Consider the following 18,965-nt stretch of genomic DNA (forward strand, 5'->3'; position numbering starts at 1 on the left):
GGGATTACAATCAATGTAATGAAACAAGTTATATGAATTGTTGAATGTGAAACTGATGATGTGCCCTGTAAACTTTCACTCAATCCACAATAAAAAACTTAAATTAAAAAAAAAAAGTAATTTCCCCCCTTTTTATATATTCCATGAATCAACTTGACAGTGAACACAACCAATAATATATTGACCATATAAATCACTTGGATTTTTTGCTTTATGGTTGCATAAATTAATATTCATTAACAACCACAAAATCAGTTGTGTCTCTTTAATCAACTTATTTTATGAGCTATATGGTATCTGTCTGAACATAAGGAAATTATCACATTCTAACATATGGGACCTTCCCAATCATAAAATCTCTGATATTTCAACTTTCAACACAAGAGCGAGTCATAGTTCCTAACCACTTTGTTTAGAACATGTGACCTAAAAATGTCTCTACCTGAATGAGATTCCTTCATTTTTTGTGACCTGGTTTGCCTCTAAATTTACAATCTTCAAATTCTTTCCCTCAGGGGCAGAGACTGTGAAAGCCACAGTTGTTAAACTATATGGAATATATTTGTTTATACTTTCCTTTCCCCTTGAAACAGGAACGAGAGTTTTTAAGTCTTTGCCTCATTATCTCTCATTTCCTAATGTGCTCTTATCTTTCAGCAGTGCTGCCCATTCATTGTAAACACACTTGTTTTCCTTTCTTACAGGATACTCCAGACTATGTTGCCTACGTAGCTAAAGATCCAGTGAATCAACGAGGTATGGAAAGTGACTTCTGAATGTGTTAAAAATTGGTATACACCAACTTTGAAAAGTAATAAGCAATTGTTTTCAACATACAGAGTGAAGCCAATCACTAGAGTACTACATTGGGTTCTAGAAATTTTATGTAGGGTTGAGGTGGAAATAAGTAGACGAATAGGTTTATTAGCAGAGCACTTAAAACCACAATAACAACTGGCAGAGCAAAGTAGCATAAAACCTAGAGATGGGTTTTAAATCCCAGTCATTTGAGATTCCCACCTATCAAAAGTCTTATTACCTATTGGAATACTCTCAGAGGAAGCTGCTTTGGTTGTGAAAAAGGCGTGGACAAATGAGCCAACCTGCTGAGATTATCTATCTGTATTAGTCTCAGTGAATGTTTACATGTGTGTACACATGCATGCATGTGCACAAGTGTGTGCCTCCTTGTGTAATGAGTGTGTGCACTTGCTGTACCACAGTCTGGACTGTCACTTCTCATGCTGTTCATGTTCTGGGCCACAGTTTAAATGTTTCTCTTTACAAAGGCTTTCTTTGATTGACAGCACCTCCCATCCCTAGTAGCATCCCCCATCTCAACCTGCAGCACATGCTTCATAAAAATGTTCTTCCTCTTCTAATAGCAGCTACCCTATATATATATTTTTTTTTACCCTGCATTTTTATTATTTTCTTTATTCACTTGCTAATATATTTAATGTCTGTCCTTTCCACTAGACTGAAAGCACCAGCAGGGCAGGAACTTCTTAGCCTTGGTGGTGGTGGTTATGTGCTGTGGAGTCGGTTCCAACTCAACCCAGTTCAGGGTTTCCGAGGCTGTAAATCTTTACGGGAGCAGAAAGCCTTACTCACTGTTATTTCCCAAGCACCCATCGCAGTGCCTAGAACATAGGTGATGCTTAATAGTTATTTTGTTGAATGACCAAGTGAATGAAAAAGTAAATTGACTGGATTGTTCACTCCAGGATTTGTCAAGGTTGTCCACCAAATTTATCTGCCTACCTACTTCAGGTCAAGGACCTGAGGTTTCTTTGGTTGTTGGATCTCTCTAACAGGCCTGGTCCTCTATGTCTAGCTCTGGAAAATTCATACTCCTCTCAGGGATGAGTATTTGGGTTGGTTCTCTTCCTTCACTAGAGCCTGTTAGTTTCTCTGCCACCCCAGCAATGGCATTTTCCCCAAAGTATTTATTAAGCACCTGTGGAGTGGGACTTAGACATCAAAGAGCTAACTAATAGAAGTCACTTAATAGAACTTCACTTAGAAATTCGAAAACCTAATTAGTAGAAATTCACAGAGTAGAAATGCACAAAGTAGTTTGGGGAGCCAGTAAATAGAACACCCTAGAATGCAGACCAGCATCATAGTAACCCACAGCCGCCACTGGCAAACAGGTGGCAGTAGTGCTTGAAGTGCATTCACCAGGAATCAAACCTGTGTCTCCTGCAAGGGAGGCAAGAAGTCTACCACTGAGCCACGAAGGCCCTCTGTTGTTACTGTTGTTAGGTGCCATCAAGTCGGTACTGACCCATAGCGACCTTAGGAACAGCAGAATGAAACACTGTCTGATCCTGGGCCAACCTCACTACTGTTGCCACGCTTGAGTCCATCGATGCTGCCACTTGGTCAATCCAGCTCATTGGGGGTCTTCCTCTTTTTCTCTGACCCTTCACTTTACCAAACATGATATCCTTCTCCAGCAATTGGTCCCTCTTGACAATATGTCCTAAGTATGAGAGACAAAGTTTGGCCATCTTGGCCTCTAAGGAGAACTCTGGCTGCACTTCTTCCAACACAGATCTGTTGGTTCTTTTGGCAGCCCATGACATTTTCAATATTCTCCTCCAACACCATAACTCAAAAGCATCAATTCTTCTATGGTCTTCCTTATTCACTGTCCAGCTTTCACATGCATATCAAGTTAATGAAAATACCATGGCTTGGGTCAGGTGCACGTTAGTCCTCACGCTGACATATTTGCTTTTTTTAACACTTTAAAAAGGTCTTGTGCAGCAGATTTGCCTAATGCAATACGTTGTTTGATCTCTTGACTGCTGCTTCCGTGAGTGTTGATAGTTGATCCAAGAAGAATGAAGTCCTTGACAACTTCAATCTTTTCTCTGTTAATAAGCATGTTGTTTATTGATCCAGCGGTGTATGCAATCCATCATCAGTAAATGTTTTAAGTCCTCTTCACTTTCAGCAAGCAAGGTTGTATCATCTGCATATCGCAGGTTGTTATTGAGACTTCCTCCAATCCTGATGCCACATTTTTCTTCATATAACCCAGGTTCTCAGATTATTTGCTCAGCATACAAGTTGAATAAGTGTGGTGAAAAAAACACAACCTTGTCACACACCTTTCTTAATTTGAAAGCATTCAGTGTTCCCATGTTCTGTTTGAACAACTGCCTCTTGGTCCAGGTACAGATTCCTCATGAGCACAATTAAGTGTTCTGGAATACTCATACTTTGCAATGTTGTCCATTGCTTGCCATGATCCACACAATCGAAAGCCTTTGCATAGTCAATAAAGCACAGGTAAACATCTCTCTGATATTCTCTTTTTCAGCGAAGATCCATTGGACATCAGCAATGATATCGCTCATTCCATAGCTTCTTCTGAATCTGGTTTGAACCTCTGGAAGTTCTCTGTCAATGTATGATTGTAGCCATTTCTGTGTTACCTTTAACAAAACTTTACTCTCATTGGATATCAAAAAGGTTGTCTGATGATTTCAGCATTCCATTGGGTAACCTCTCTTTGGATTGGCACAAATACAGATCTCTTCCAATCAGTTGGCCAGATAGTTGTCTTCCAAATTTCTTGGCAGAGATGAGTGAGTGCCTCCTGTGCCGCCTCACTGTCTTGAAAGATTTCATTTTGTATTCCATCAATTCCCGGTGCCTTGTTCTTTGCCAATTCCTTCACTGCACCTTGGACTTCCTCCTTCAGAATCATTGACTCATGATCATATGCTACCTCTTGAAATGGTTGAACATCAGCCAATACACAGTGATTCTGTGTATTCCTGCCATCTTCTCTTGATGCTTTCTGCATCATTCAATAATTCGCCCAGAGAATCCTTTAATAATGAAAGTTGAGGATTGAATTTTTTCTTCAGTTCCCCCAGCTTGAGAAATGCTGACCGTGTTCTTTCTTTTTGGTTTTCTGACTCCAGATCTTTGCACATTTTGTTGTAGTATTTGGCTTTATCTTCTCAAGCTGATCTTTGACATTTTCTGTTCATCTCTTGGACTTCCTCATTTCTTCCATTTGCTTTAGTATCTCTACACTGGAGGGCAAATTTCAGTGTCTCTTCTGACATCCTTCTTTCTTGTCTTCTCAGTGATTTTTTTGCTTTCTTCATGTATGATGTTCTTGATGTCATCCCACAACTCTTCTGGTCTTTGGTCTTTAGTGTTTAATGTATCAAATCTGTTCTTCAAATGATCTCTAAATTCAGGTGGACAGTGGTAACTAACAACAGCCGTCAAGTTGGTTCCAACTCATAGTGACTTTATAAGGTTTCCAAGGCTGTCAGTCTTTACAGGAGCCTCATCTTTGTCCCATGCAATAGCTGATTGGTTTGAACTGCCAACCTTGTGGTTAGTTGTCTAGTGCTTATCCTACAGTGGCACACCAGTACTCCACTAGAGCATGATAGGAAAGGCTAATAAGTAGTGAACTAATCAGGGTAAATGGATGGAAAATGTTGTTTGTATAATAGAGATTAAGGAAGATTGATTTGGTAGCAGAATGCAGGTAGATGGGTTTAGTGAGAAACTTAGAGCAGGGAGATCCATTGGAAAGCTATTGAAAGTGTCAGAAATGAAATGATGAGGCCAGCCCTAGGCACAGAGCCTGAATCATAGTAGATGCCCAGTGAATGTTTGCCAAAAGAACATGGCCTAGATGAGATGAATTGGAAGGACAGGTAACCAGCACTATGCAATGTTCCATGAAAACGGAATCCTTTAAAGTACACCATGAAGGATGGATAAGAGTCAAAGAGTGAGTAGGAGAGACAGGAAATCATGACGGGAAAGGAGGTGTAGGAACAGTACATAACAAAGGATACCAGAGAAGAGAAACCTCTTTTAATAACCACCTAAGCTTCCCTAAGGAATAACTGTTTGCTATTTTGGGGAAGATCTCTCAACAACAAAGCCTTTTCTCTTAACATGAAAAGGACAGGATGAGAGGAAGATGAATCATATCAGGAAATCTAGATGCTTAATAACTTTGCTAATAGTCACTGAAGATCTCTGGCACAACATGCCAATGCTCCTCAGTACATGGTGGTAAGGATTTCAAAGATTAATGTAGGTTGCTAAGGGTCGTAACTAAGCAGGAGCTGCATCCTTGCTTGAATGAAACAAGAAAGGCAGAGAAAATTATGATGAAGCATGTTCTCTTAGAAAGCTTCCGTTCTGGTGCCTGAGCTATTCATCAGACCTGAACTTTCTGAAGGGAGATCAAGGTGATCCCAGCATGGGCATCCTGAGGAGGCATTTGTCAAGTGAAGCTATAGGTGGATGTGAGGAATAGGAAGAGAATGGACTCTGAGTCATAGAACTGGGTTCGGCTCTTTCTTTCTTAGCCCTCAGACTGTCTATAGAAAATGACATAAAAGCTGATGTCAGGCAGACTGGGTAGGAGTCATTTCACCTCTGTCTCATCAGATGATCTTAGACAAATTGTTTCACATCCTTGAACCTCAATTTCTTTGTCTTTTAAATGAGGTATTAGTATCTACCTTCTGGCATAGACCAATGGAATAGAATTGAGGATTCAGAAATAAGCCAACACATTTATGGTCAGCTTATTTTAGAAAAGGTGCTAAGTCCATTCAAAGGGCAAGAAGAGTTTCTTCAATAAATTGATGTTGTTGTTAAGTGCCATTGAGTTGATTCTGGCTCATAACAACCCTGTATAAGCTTTGCAATGAGCGGCTGGTGGATTTGAACTGCTGACCTTGTGATTAGCAGTCCAGTGCTTATCCTACAGTGCCACACTAGGACTCCCTTAAATAAGTAGTACTTGGGAAATGGAATTTTAACATGCAGAAAAATGAAACAGGATCCATGCCTCACACCATACACAAAGTATTTATTTCCTGGTATTATTGGGAGGTATAACTGAGATAATGCTTACATCCTTTCCTCCCTTGTTTCTTCATTAGGGAAAAGAGTGCATGCAGTAGACTTAAAAACATAGGGTAATTTATTTCTCCTTTTCCTGCCCCCTTCTTTATTTCTACCACTTGACTGTTAGTTTGTCATACTTTGGTGGCTTGTGAGTTGTTGTGATTCTAGAAGCTATGCCACCAGTATTTTAAATACCAGCAGGGTCACCCATGGCGGACAGGTTTCAGATGAAGACAGACTAGGAACACAGAGTAATGAAATACTTCCGAATATTTAGTCACTGAAAACCTTATGAGTAGCAGAGAAACACTGTCAGATATAGTGCCAGAAAATGAGCCCTTCAGGTTAGAAGGCACTCAAAATGAGACTAGGGAAGAGCTGCCTCCTCAAAGTAGAGTTGACCGTAATGACGCGAATGAAGTACAGCCCATGGGAGAAAAGCCCGCGGGACCTTCATTTGCTGATGAGGCACAGCTCAAAATGAAGAGAAACAGCTGTAAACATCCTTTAAAAATCAGAACATGGAATGTACAAAGTATGACTCTAGGAAAATTAGAAATTGTCAAAAATGAAATGGAATGCATAAACATCGATATCTTAAGCATTAATGAACTGAAATGGACTGGTATTTGCTATTTGAATCTGATGATCGCATAGTTTACTATGCTGGGAATGACAAATTGAAGAGGAATGGTGTTGCATTCATTGTCAAAAAAAACACATCCAGATCAGTCATGAGGTACAATGCTGTCTGTGTTAGGATAATATCCATGCACATACAGGGAAGACCAGTTAATACCACTATTATTCAAATTTATGCACCAACCACTAAAGCCAGAGAGGATGAAATAGAAGAATTCTACCAACTTCTTCAAGCTGAAATTGATCAAACTTGCAATTAAGATGTATTGTTAATTACTGGTGATTGGAATGCAAAGGTTGGAAGCAAAGAGGAAGGATCAGTAATTGGAAAATATGGCCTTGGTGATAGAAATGATGCTGGAGAATGCATGATAGAATTCTGCAAAATCAATGATTTGTTCATTACAAATACTTTCTTTAGACAGCATAACAGATGACTATACACATGGACCTCACCAGATGTAATACATAGAAATAAAATTGACTAAATCTGTGGAAAGAGACGATGCAAAAGCTCCATATCAATGAAAACAAGGCCGGGGCAGACTGTGGAACAGACCATCAATTACTCATATGCAAATTCAAACTGAAGCTGAAGAAAATGAAAACAAGTCCACGAGAACCGAAATATGACCTTGAATCTATCCCACCTGAATTTAGAGATAATCTGAAGAACAGATTTTATACAATAAACACTAAAGTCTGAAGACCAGAAAAGTTGTGGGATGACATCAAAAACATCATACATGAAGAAAGCAAAAAGTCATTGAGAAGACAAGAAAGAAGGGAAAGGCCAAAATGGATGTCAGAAGAGACAGGGAAACTTGCTCTCCAGCAAGAGAAGCTAAAGCAAATGGAAGAAATGAGGAAGTCCAAGAGATAAACAGAAAATTTCAAAGATCAGCTTGAGAAGATAAAGCCAAATATTACAACAAAATGTGCAAAGATCTGGAGTCAGAAAACCAGAAAGGAAGAACACGCTCAGCATTTCTCATGCTGGGGGAACTGAAGAAAAAATTCAAGCCTCAACTTTAATTATTGAAGGATTCTCTGGGCGAATTATTGAATGATGCAGAAAGCATCAAGAGAAGATGGCAGGAATACACAGAGTTACTGTGTATTGGCTGATGTTCAACCATTTCAAGAGGTAGCATATGATCAAGAGCCAATGATACTGAAGGAGGAAGTCCAAGGTGCAGTGAAGGAATTGGCAAAGAACAAGGCACCGGGAATTGATGGAATACAAAATGAAATCTTTCAAGACAGTGAGGCGGCACAGGAGGCACTCACTCATCTCTGCCAAGAAATTTGGAAGACAACTGTCTGGCCAACTGATTGGAAGAGATCCGTATTTGTGCCCATTCCAAAGAGAGGTTACCCAGTGGAATGTGGAAATCATTGGACAATCTCTTAGATATCCCATGAGAGTAAAGTTTTACTAAAGGTATTACAGAAATGGCTACAATCATACTTTGACAAAGAACTTCCAAAGGTTCAAGTTGGATTCACAAGAGGCCATGAAACGAGGGATATCATTGCTGATGTCCAGTGGATCTTGGTTGAAAACAGAGACTATCAGAAAGATGTTTACCTGTGCTTTATTGACTATGCAAAGGCTTTTGATTGTGTGGATGGATCATGACAAGCTATGGACCATATTGCAAAGTATGAGTATTCCTGAACACTTAATTGTACTCCTGAGGAATCTGTACATGGACCAAGATGCAGTTGTTCAAACAGAACATGGAAACACGGAATGGTTTCAAATTAAGAAAGGTGTGCAGCAGGGTTGTATTCTTTCACCATACTTATTCAACCTTCATGCTGAGCAAATAATCTGAGAAGCTGGTTTATATGAATAAAAATGTGGCATCAGGATTGGAGGAAGACTCATTAACAACCTGCGATACGCAGATGAAACAACCTTGCTTGCTGAAAGTGAAGAGGACTTAAACATTTACTGATGAAGATCAAAGATCACACAGCCTTTGGTATTGGATTGCATATCAATGTAAAGAAAACAAAAATTCTCACCACTGGATAAATAAACTTCATTCTTATCAATGGAGAAAAGATTGAAGTTGTCAAGGACTTCATTCTTCTTGGATCAACTATCAACACTCATGGAAGCAGCAGTCAAGAGGTCAAAAGACATATTGCATTAGGCAAACCTGCTGCACAAGACCCTTTTAAAGTGTTGAAAAACAAAGATGTCAGCTTGAGGACTAAGGTGCACCTGACCCAAGCCATGGTATTTTCAGTAACCTCATATGCATATGAAAGCTGGACAGTGAATAAGGACGCCCATAGAAGAACTGATGCTTTTGAGTTTTGGAAGAGAATATTGAAAGTGCCATGGGCTGCCCATAGAACCAACAGATCTGTGTTGGAAGAAGTGCAGCCAGAGTGCTCCTTGGAAGTCAGGATGGCCAAACTTCATCTCTCATACTTAGGACATATTGTGAGGAGGGACCTGTCGCTGGAGAAGGATATCATGTTTGGTAAAGTGGAGGGTCAGAGAAAAAGAGGAAGACCCCCAGCAAGCTGGATTTGCAAAGTGTCAGCATCCAAGGGCTCAAGCATGGCAACAATAGTGAGGTTGGCACAGGATCGGGCAATGTTTCATTCTGTTGTTCATAAGGTCGCTATGAGTCAGTACCGACTCAATGGCACCTAACAAGAACAACAACTTATTTATTTCTCTTGTAATGCAAACCACAAGGTTGGTGGTTCAGACCCACCAGTTGCTCCTCGGAAACGCTATGCAGTACAGGATCACTATGAGCTGGAATTGACTCAGCAATACTTAAGGACAACAACAACATAGTAGCCTAGCTGAGAACCCACTTTGTTCTCAATAACCCCCATTTATACACCCCCCTGTTTTGAAATCTTTTCCACTCATTTGAGCTTCTTGGCTGTAATTTCTGTCCAGAGGTATGGACAAAACTTCCAAGTCCACAAATAATAATCAGTAGCATACTAGTATGGAAGACACTGAGCTAATTATGAGAAGAAAAAGAATGCCTGTCCTCAATGGACTCACCAGTTCTTGGGAGAGATAAGCATACCTCTGTGTACAGAGAAGGAGAGCACCTAGAGGAACAGTGCTTGGAACATAGTAGGTGCTCAGTCAGGATTTATAAAGCCAAGGGAATACAGACAAAGATGAGAAAGCACTGTAACGAGATTTAGGACTACGTGTTTGGGTGGTGTCTGTGTCTGTGTGAAAGGGTAGAAGAGCAGAAGTAGAGGAGCTGTAGCTTAAAAGATAGGTGGCCGAAACATTATGGAGGGGAGCGACTGAAGATTGTGAGCTATTTAAAAATTATTCTGGCTTCTGCCTTCCTACTGAAATTGTAGAGTGATATTTTTTCTGGCTGTCATGTCTGTAAAAGTGATGTTAGAGGCTGGAAATGCACTCTGGAAGGAGAATCCAATTCAGGGGCATCTCAATTACTCTTGGATAGAGGTGGTAATGTTCTCAACTGCTGTCGAGGAAGAAAAGGACAATTCAGACCCAATTTGTTTATTAATAGCACTTAGAGATGATTTAGATATGAGGGTTGATGTTCGTAGGAAGATGTTCTTGAGGACTTAATGAGATATTGTATGCAAAGCAAGTATTTTAATACCTCACTCATAAAAACCAGTTTTTAAAAAGTTGATTTTGATTCATAGTGAGCTCATGTGTGTCAAAGTAGAACTGTGTTCCATAGGATTTCAATGGCTGTGATCTTTTGGCAGCATGTTGCCAGGTCTTTCTTCCAAGTTACCTGGTGGTGAACTCAAACCTTGAAGGTTTCAGTTAGTAGCCAAGCATGGTGACCCTTTGCACCACTGAGGCTCATAGTAATCAGGTGGTAGCCATTGTTATGGTTAGTAGTAGTATCCTGTGTGATTTGGAGAGCAGTGCTTGCACTAAGGAAACGGGAATTCTTAAAAATCGAAACCCAGCCAAAAATCAGGATAAAGAACAACAGCTACCATGTATTCCATGTTTATCACTGGCCTTTGAACCACAAGGTTGGCAGTTCAAACCCACCAGCTCTTCTCAGAAACCCTGTAAAGGGTCGCTATGGCTCGACCTGGACGGCACTTAACAACAAGTGTTCTCAGGAGAGCTTTGTGTGCACTATCTGATTTCATCCCCACAACAACGCTGTGAGGTTGGCAATAATATTTCTGTTATTTTACAGAAGAAAGCACTAGAGTTGGAAACATTAATGTCGTTTTCTTATGATTGCCAGGTCATCCAATGGATGAGATGGGCTGATTCTAGGTCCTCAGCACTTCTTCACAAAAGGACATTGCAAAGCACCAAGAAACATTAAAGAAAATAAAAAACTTAACCTCACCAGCAATCAAAGAAACCCAAATTATAATGAGATGTCATATTTCATCTTCAAATTTCAAACATTAAAAACTTACTCTGGGTGGTTTTTTGTAGCATTCTTAAACCCTACTGGGATAAGCATAAATATACTCTTTTCAGAGAAAAATTTGGCGATTTGTATCATGAACCTTAAAAATGTGTATACCTTTGAATCAGCAATTTTGCTCCTAAAGAAATAATTAGGACATGTACCAAGATTTGTCAGGAAAACCAGAATTCATTTAATATTTATAAATGCAAATTATTTAAATCAATCCTTAGACTGCGCTATCTTATAATAATTAAAAAGTGTGTTATAGAAGAATGAGTCACAGCACGGAGAGCGTATTTATGTTTTTAGGTGCAAAAACATAGACTTTGATAATACAGTGTGTATAGTATGATTCCAAGGAATCATGGTTGTTTAGTGCTTGGGAGTCGGGCTGTTAATCTCACGGTCAGTAGTTTGAAACTACCAGCAGGAGAAAGTTGAGGATTTCTACTCTTGTAAAGATTTACGTAGTGGTTACGAATTGGGCTGCTAACCTCAAGGACGGCAGTTCGAAACTGCCAGCTGTTTCGCGGGAGAAAGATGAGGCTTTCTGCTCCCATAAAGATTTGCAGCCTAGGAAACCCTGTGCAGGGTCGTTATGAGTCAGAACTGACTCCACGGCAAATCACCAACCACCACCATAACATTAGTCAGCCTTGTTTAACTCCGTAATTGTGTCTTTAGGTGTATTAGTTCCTTGCCTTGATCCCACAGCACCATCTGGTGGTTGATGTGAGAAGCTGAACTTTGGAATTTCTAGTTTTCCATGAACAACCAAACCAAAACAAAAAATAAGAACTCACTTATGACAAACATAAAACTAGTGAAGAAGGGTCTATTTATCTACTTTATCCTTTAAAGATAGTCCCCAGCCTCTTGGCTCTAGCTACCCAATTAGGGAACCAAATGAAAAAGACCAGAGAATATGAATCTAAGATTCTTTGAAACCCTGCTTAATATAATACCTGATACCCAAGGGTAAGTAAAGAGAACACAGATCTGCATTTGATTCCCAAAAGGGAGATCAAAGCTCAGACCTCCATGACCGAGATATACTACTGAAAAGTCACTCTCTCTCCTGGGAGTTGGGATTTTTAATATTATCTTTCTCCCTTCCCATTAGCTAAAGATTGGGCACTTTTTGACTAAGCTAGCTGCTTAGCTGGACTATTGGATATAGGTCTAATATTGGGAAATGAGTATTTGTTTTTTTGTAATCCAAGGCTCCACCTCAATCCTGACCCATGAATAGTCTAAATGAACTAAGAGCAAATTCACAGACTGTCTGGGAATGGCAGCAAGAGCACCTTCAAAACGTGTGCTCCCTGAAGGTGGTGAGACAGGCTTGTTCTGGGAGGCACATCTGTCTTTCTGTCCAATGTCGCTCTTTCATGAAGGCAGTCACCCTGTTTTATTCCTGTTTCTTTTTTGTTTTAAAAGTTCGTATGGCAGTAACAGGGACATCCAAAGCAAAACAGAACATTTTGTTTGTAGAATCAGTCCAGGAACAGTATCAAAACCTCAGAACAAATGCTTATGGGCAGAATCAGAAGAGCTGAAATAAAGTGAAAGAAGTTGGTTGGTTGGTAGGTTGGTGGTTTGATAGATGAATTCATCCCTGTGTGCCCACATGCACTGCCCTGGTCCTCACAGTTTATGCTACTGTAAGAGAGGAAAGATAGGATTTATACAAGTAAGAAGGGACTTCAAAGGTCACTTTGGGTCCTTTCTTGGCAGGGAAGGGCCTTGCAGTAGAGGGACTTGACCAAAGTCACACAGATGGTGGCCTAACTTGGACTTGAACTCACATATGAATTTTTCAGAGTTCTTCCCACCCTGCCTTTTAAAACATATTTCTGCTCTGATCCCTATCACTGGAAAGCTCAATTTAACTTTTCTTACTTTATTTTCTGTTCTTTGCCATATTTTTCTTCATTTTAAGAAAATTCCTGAAAATTCTTCATCTTAAGAAAAAATAAAATTACAAAAAATTTTGTATTCATTTTGGTACGATTTGTCATCTTGACTTCATTATTAACTGAATCAGGACTTTATGAGATTAAATACAAATGAATTCAAGTGAATTACCTTCTCTAGTTATAACGCATTAAGGATCCCTGCCTCTAACTGAAAGGTCAGCAATTTGAACCCACCAGCTGCTTGGCAGGAGAAAGCTAAGGCAGTCAGCTTCCATGAAGAGTGGTTGTTGCTGTTGGTGGTGGTGTGCCCTGGAGTTGGTTCCGACTCACAGCGACCCTGTACGGGGTTTCCGAGGCTGTAAATCCTTAAGGGAGCAGAAAGCTTCATCTTTCTTCTGCGGAACAGCTGGTTGGTTAAAACTGCTGCACTTGAGGTTCGCAGCTGAATTCATAACCAGTACACCACCAGTAAAGCCTTGGAAATCCTATGGGGTCTATTCTACCCTGTAGGGTAGTGGTGGGTGCTAGAACCATAATAGAACACAACTTCTCATGGTTCGATTGGAAGACATATTCTCAAGGGCATGTTTCCATATGTCAGGTTATGAGGCCTGCCTAGGAATGAAGAGACTGTCTTCACAAAGGGTCCACTCAGCCTTTCCACTCACTGGCTACAGGAGACCTGCTATGGGGTATTTTTGGAGGTCTCGCTTCAATAAAATTGAAGACAATTTCTCATAACAGAATTATTTATGTGTTTTGGGAAAATCATTTATTCACTACCCAAATATTTCTTAAACACCTTCTATGTGTTGGTGACTCTATAGGACGACTGTAGAGACAATAAAAAAAACCAAAGCAGAGAATGGCAACATAAAATGTCAGTCTAAAGACAGGATGCAAATTTACAGATATTCTTAATTAGATTTTCACAACTAGAATTAGTTCTTAAGTCTATTTCTGAATTCAAAGAGTTTCTTTAAAGGGACAGCCTTCTAGGAACTGGTAAATTATAATTTATGGGGATCTGACAGCTTAACATTATTTGATTTTGTAAAACCACCCTATTATCACCACATATAGGGAGTGGGGTGGCTTTGGAGGATAGGCACTGGACTGCAAACCACAAGGTTGGTGGCTCAAGTCCACTAGCCGCTCCATGGGAGACAGATGAGGTTTCTGCTCCCTCAAAGCTTTGTTGCAGATGACTCAATGAAATTTAACAACTACCACCACATAGAGTCCTGGTGAGATGCTGTAGGATAAGCACTGGACTGCTAACCAAAAGGTAGGTGGTTCAAACGTACCAGCTGCTCCTTGGAAACCCCATGTTCTTGTTAAATGATGTTGAGTTGGTTCTGACTCACAGCGACCCTGGGGTTTCCAAGGAGAAGCTGGAGGGTTTGAACTGCTGACTTTGTGGTTCGCCGTCCAGTGCTGATCATATAGTGCCACACCAGGAGTCCTTGGAAACCTTGTACAAAGTCACTATTAGTTGGCACCAGTTGCACAGCACTTAACAACACCGCCATATGTACATGCATGCGCACACTCGTTACTCACCCAAATGTTCAGAGACCTTGTTGTTAAGTGACATCAAGTCGGTTCCAACTCATAGCAACCCTGTAAAGTGTTTCCGGGGAGCAGCTGGTGAATTTGAACTGCTGATCTTGTGGTTGAAAGTGACTTGATTGTCCAGTGCATTATCTGAGATTGTTTGAGATCATTCTCAACAACAGACATTGTTAAAAGTTCTAGTATAACCTACAGTACACCTTCTATCAGATATGATCAATTACTGTTTCTCTTATATAAATAACTAATCCTTTCCAAGCTAATGCAAAGCATAAAGTCATACTTCCTAGTCACAACCCAATTAAATCATTTCACAAAGACATCTATCTTGCTTCTCTGTGAAGTGTTCCAATGTTGATCTCAAAAAAGTTTCTGAAGCAGTGACGACAAAGATGGAGGCAGAGACTATGACGTGGACAGATGGAGCGGCTGGGGACTTTAGACCCAGAGAGGGAGAGGGGCTGTGTGCTGATGATTGGAGGGCAGGCTTGCAGGGTTGGTTGCCTCTGGTTGGTTGATGATGCATGGAGGGGATTATACTCATGGCAATGAAATGATATATGATAGTATGAATGTAAAGCTAATGTTCTCCCATGTAAACTAGTACATAATGCACAATAAAACATTAAAAAAAAAAAAAGTTTCTGAGACCCAAGAAACTTTCCTTGCTATCTAATTGAATTCCCAGGTCACTCACCTAAACACAGTCCACTTCCCCATTTTTCTCTGTGCTCAGAGAATAGCTGACGATTGTTACATTCTTATATATATTAAACTGTCATCAAGCCGTTTGTTGTTGTTGTGAAGTGCCGTCGAGTCGGTTCCAACTCATAGTGACCCTGTGTAGGATTTCCAAGGAGCAGTTGGTGAACTTGAACCGCCAACGTTGTGGTTCAAATGGCTTTGCAGTCTGGCGCATTAACAAGCCTCTTACCATACCTCAATTCTTCAGTTTATACAAACCAGCATATTCTTCTTTCTAAAATTACTCAAGACTTATTTAAACTAGATTTAAAGACTATCTTTAAATCATCCTTAGGATTCTTTCTAAGTCATCCTTATGAAAATGCTTATTTAAATTAAATCTTCATATTGCAAGCCTCACAGTATATGGTCTTCCACCCAAGACAGGAGTGATGGATGTGATGGGGAGATGAATTTATAGTCCATAAAAACAATTCCTGCTTTTACATAGCAGCAGTAGACATGCTAATTCATTTAACTGTGGTATTTGTGAGCCCTCCCTCCCAACGTATTTGTCAAGTTTGCATGCGAAACTATCCCATTCCTAGTAACTGCTTGTCTGAGAAAGCATCTAATAACAGTTTCAGTATCTTCAGGTAAGGACACCTTCATGAAGTCTTGAATTTGATACATGTTGTAGATAGTTTTTTCAGTGGGATTTCAAAGACTTGGATGACCTTCTTTGTCACAGATTTGTAATAGCAATGCCAGGCCACAGTTGTTGCTAGAAGAACCCATATCTTGGCCAGCAACTGCTCCCTAATTTTACTTTTTATCTTTTTTTGGTCTGGAAAGTCATCTTTTTCCCATCTTCTAGAATGTACCATGCAAAGGGAAAACTTCAAACTTCACCTCCCTGTCCTGCCCTAAGTATCTTGTATAATGAATTCTAGAACAAGCGCTGAACCTCAGCCACATTATTGCTCAAGATCCGTCAGCCCTTATAAAAATGTGGGCCCCAAATGCCTGCCTTGAGACCAAAATTTGTAAGTGTTTTGAGATGTTTAGATGCAAAATATAAATATGTTTCTTCTCTTTGATTCATTTGAAATATGAGGTATTCTTCATATATTTCAGAGTTGTGGAGAGCTTATAAACCCACTCCCTTTTATTCAATTACCAGTCCATGTTCTGAAAGTACTTTTCTTTTGTATAAACCTCTCTTATGGAAAATGCATTAAAATATTATTTTTATTTTTTTATGTCCTCTTGCAGCCTGTCACATACTGGAATGCCGCAATGGAATGGCCCAAGATGTCATAAGTACCATAGGGCAGGCTTTTGAACTCCGGTTTAAACAGTACCTGAAAAATCCTTCTTGGAATACTTTCTGTGAAAGGTCAGCCAAGAGCTCTTAATTATTTGGCTTGTCATATTTTGGCTTTCTTTTTAAATCAATATGGCATTTGTAAATTGACTAATGAAATTAGCCATTTCCCCCCTACAAATAGGCATAGTTTCAATACAAAATAATAGTAACATTTTCTGCTTTACTTTCATTCACATTCACCCAGATCTTTTCTTTGTTTTATAATGAGATTAAAGGAGACACTAATGAGAAGGGAATAACCCTGTTTCCCTAATGTTACACAGAGCTACGAATGAATTAAGTAGCATCGTAAAATAATAACCATTAACTAGTTTCTCAAATTTGTTTCAACCCCCAGATCTTTTACATATCAGTATATAAAGTGATATGTTAAAAAAAAAAACCCACACATAATGAACAAAGAAAAATAATAGGAATCAAATGTCTGTAGCAGGAATTTGTGTTAAGCCATGCTGCTTTGAAATATAGAGCCCATCCAAATAAACTGTGGCAGGGGATGGAACCCAACCTGACCCAAGTATTCTGTCTAAGGCACAGAGATTCTGGAATGAAAGCTGAACCTTTTGAGGCCTGCCAGCCTCCACCAAGGGTGGAATGCTCCTAGGACTCTGGTTTTCATAATTCACGCCTGAGAAGCAAAACTCTTGGGCACTTTAAAATGCATTTTTACCCCAAATTTGTTATTTTGTGTCGCAACTAACACTGGGTCTGAACATCTGCTTTTATGAGGTAATCAGGGTAGCAAAGGAGAGGGGGTTCCCAGAATGCCTTGATGTTGACGTTTTCTCAGGATAGCAGTTACACATTAGTGCCATCGTTTCGTTAACATGTAACGAACCCAACAAAACTGTGTGGGTTGTCAATGGAATCAGTTCAATCCAAAAGGATTTGATTTATTCTTTTTCATAAGAAACTCTTACATATTCCAGTTAGGAAGAAAAGCTCTTTTGTTTTTCTGCCCTGTTTCGATTTTAAAACAATTGCATGTTTACATAAATCTACCCACTTACCACATATGGTTCTAATATTTCTTTATGAATCCCATACACTCCTCCAGATTTGTGTAGACAAGATAGTTGGCCATAGTTCTCTTATTTTTTTTCCCATTTTGGTTTAATAAACTAGGCCAGGCCCTCTACCCAAAGAACAATATCAAAATTTTCTTAGAGCAAAACATATCCTAAATGGGGCAATCAAAGTGTGCTGGAGATACCCAAGAAAACTTTGTATTTCTATGGTGTGGTGCTGCGGATTAATGCATGTGACTGTAAGGTCAGTTTGAACCATAAGGTGAGTGGTTCAAGCTCACCAACCACTCCTCGGAACTGTATACGGGGTCGCTATGAGTCGGAACCGACTTGACGGTACTTAACAACAATAACATGACAAGAATAAGGAGCTCTGGTACTGTAGTGGATTACGAGCTGAGCTGCTAACCTCAAGGTTAGTAGTTTGAATCTACCAGCCACTCTGTGGGATGAGGCTTTCTGCTTCCATAAAGATCCACAGCCTCGGAATCCTATACAGAGTTGCTCTGTGTCAGAACCGACTCCACGGCACATAACCACCAACTACCACGACAAGAATGGAGTCCTGGTATTGTGCTGTAGGATAAGCACTAGACTGCTAACCATAGGGTCGGTGGTTCAAACCCACTAGCTACTCCTCAAAAACCCCTTTACAGGGTCACTATGAGTTTATACCGACTCGACAACACTTAACAATAACAACACGACAAGAATAAATTGCTTTTAGGGAGTTTATATATTTTTATCACTAAAGGGAGACACTAACACATCACCCTTGGCATTTTCTGTTGGCTTACCCCACTTTAACTGTCTAAGCTAAACAACTCAGCCATTTGATTGCCTCCATCCAGATGTTTGACTTCACTTCAGCAGAGCTGTAAACGTAAAACATGAAATCAAGTTTCTCATGATGATTTGCATGTTCTGATCCCTCTGCATCCCCTACAGCATTTAAATTCCTGCCCAGCCTCTTGGGATTCTTTTTTCCCTTATAGTGAGGAGATACAGATGGATGGCAGTGCTGAGGAGAGAGAAGATCATGAATATTACAATGAAATCCCAGGGAAGCCACCACCTGCAGGTGGTGTTTCAGACGCGCGGATGAAAGTTCAAGCCACAGAGCAAATGGCTTACTGTCCAATACGATGTGACAAGTTATGCTATTTGGTAAGTAATGTTTTATTGGTACGGGAGCCAGCAGTGCTATTTATTGCTGTCCTTGTCACTGGAGTGTTTGAGAGTTCCCAAATGCTAGTTTAGAGAAAGTCCCATCTTCCTCAAATAAGGAGTCAGAGAGTGAATCATTGTTGGAACCTGCACTAAATAATTTTTATTCCTAATTTCCTAGCCTCAGTCTCAGCATTAGCCTCAGCTTCAGAAAATGACC

At 39.9% G+C, this 18,965-nt stretch overlaps 1 protein-coding gene across 1 annotated transcript in view; it reads left to right on the plus strand.

The window, feature by feature from the left end:
* The window catches only part of SHC4 (SHC (Src homology 2 domain containing) family, member 4), a 193,739-nt gene that overhangs the window by 152,546 nt on the left and 22,228 nt on the right, over positions 1-18,965 (plus strand). The window contains 3 exon segments of the mRNA XM_006831677.1: positions 705-756; positions 16,436-16,559; positions 18,574-18,745. Of these exon segments, the coding sequence (XP_006831740.1) occupies positions 705-756; positions 16,436-16,559; positions 18,574-18,745 (348 nt within the window).

This window comes from Chrysochloris asiatica, unplaced genomic scaffold (genome assembly GCF_000296735.1).
Source record: "Chrysochloris asiatica unplaced genomic scaffold, ChrAsi1.0 scaffold00004, whole genome shotgun sequence".
Classification (NCBI taxonomy): domain Eukaryota; kingdom Metazoa; phylum Chordata; class Mammalia; order Afrosoricida; family Chrysochloridae; genus Chrysochloris; species Chrysochloris asiatica.